At 35.1% G+C, this 963-nt stretch overlaps 1 protein-coding gene across 1 annotated transcript; it reads right to left on the bottom strand.

Annotated features, from left to right (window-relative positions):
* Window positions 1–387: 387 nt before the first annotated feature.
* On the bottom strand, window positions 388–963 carry LOC114827488 (late embryogenesis abundant protein At1g64065-like). The gene has a single exon (XM_029109325.2). The coding sequence runs from the start codon at window positions 961–963 to the stop codon at window positions 388–390; it is 576 nt and encodes a 191-aa protein (XP_028965158.1).

The raw sequence follows: 963 nt of genomic DNA, 5'->3' as shown, positions 1-963 counted from the left end.
ATTTTTTGAATATTAATAACAATTCCCTATTTCAAATATCATGTAACTTTAATGAAGTACTTTTGCAGTAAAACCTCATACATAAATCCAAATCCTAAATCTTGCTCATAAGTACCTAAAATAAATTTACACCAATACTTCTATATTATGAGTTCATCTAATAAAGAAAATTTAAAGCAATTCAACAACTTCCTTTATTTCCATATTAACAAATCATCAGCTAGTCCACAAACAGAATAATTTTCAGACCAAGAGAAAAATAAATAAATGAATCAATGGTAGTACTCAAACTACAAATTAATCATTTATATAATCTCGATAATATTCTCGTTTAGTGAATATAAATTAACAATCTGTTAACAGTCTAAACTATCTAACAAGAGAACATTACTTATTGAGCTTTACCCTAGATTTGCAAACGGAGTCGGCACTCTGGGTTCCAATGGTGATAGAAATGTTGCAATCGGTATAACTGGTTGCCTTCATCTTAAAGATCTTCCACAAGTTCACCTTGCCGTGCAGGGTAGTTTCTGAAGTAAAATTCAGCACCCCAACGACCAATTCACCCAAGAAATGCGAATCAGTTACCAATTTGTCAGCCAAAATACTCAAAACAGTGGTCATGTTGTGAGTCGAACGAGCCGGAACTGTGTCGTCCTTGATCGGAGCTTCGGCGACAACATTCCCATGGTAGCTGATATGAGCTGTACTATTCTCATACTTGAAGCCTCCATAATTTGGATTTTTCACCGTGACCAATATTCTTATCGATATATTTAACTTTATAACTGGGAAACCTACAAACTCAAATCCCTCTAGGCTTACCGGCTCGGTGAAAACCGAAGGATCTTTGGGTTTTAAAATTGTGACGAATAGAACGACTAGAACAACTAAGGTGATGATAAAGAAAATGCCAGTGACAGCAGCAAAGATTTTCAAGCATTTTCGAGAGCCTGCTTCCAT

This window comes from Malus domestica, chromosome 10 (genome assembly GCF_042453785.1).
Source record: "Malus domestica chromosome 10, GDT2T_hap1".
NCBI classification, from domain to species: domain Eukaryota; kingdom Viridiplantae; phylum Streptophyta; class Magnoliopsida; order Rosales; family Rosaceae; genus Malus; species Malus domestica.
Note: the sequence above shows the minus strand (reverse complement) of the source record. Positions and strands in the feature narration are given on the sequence as shown.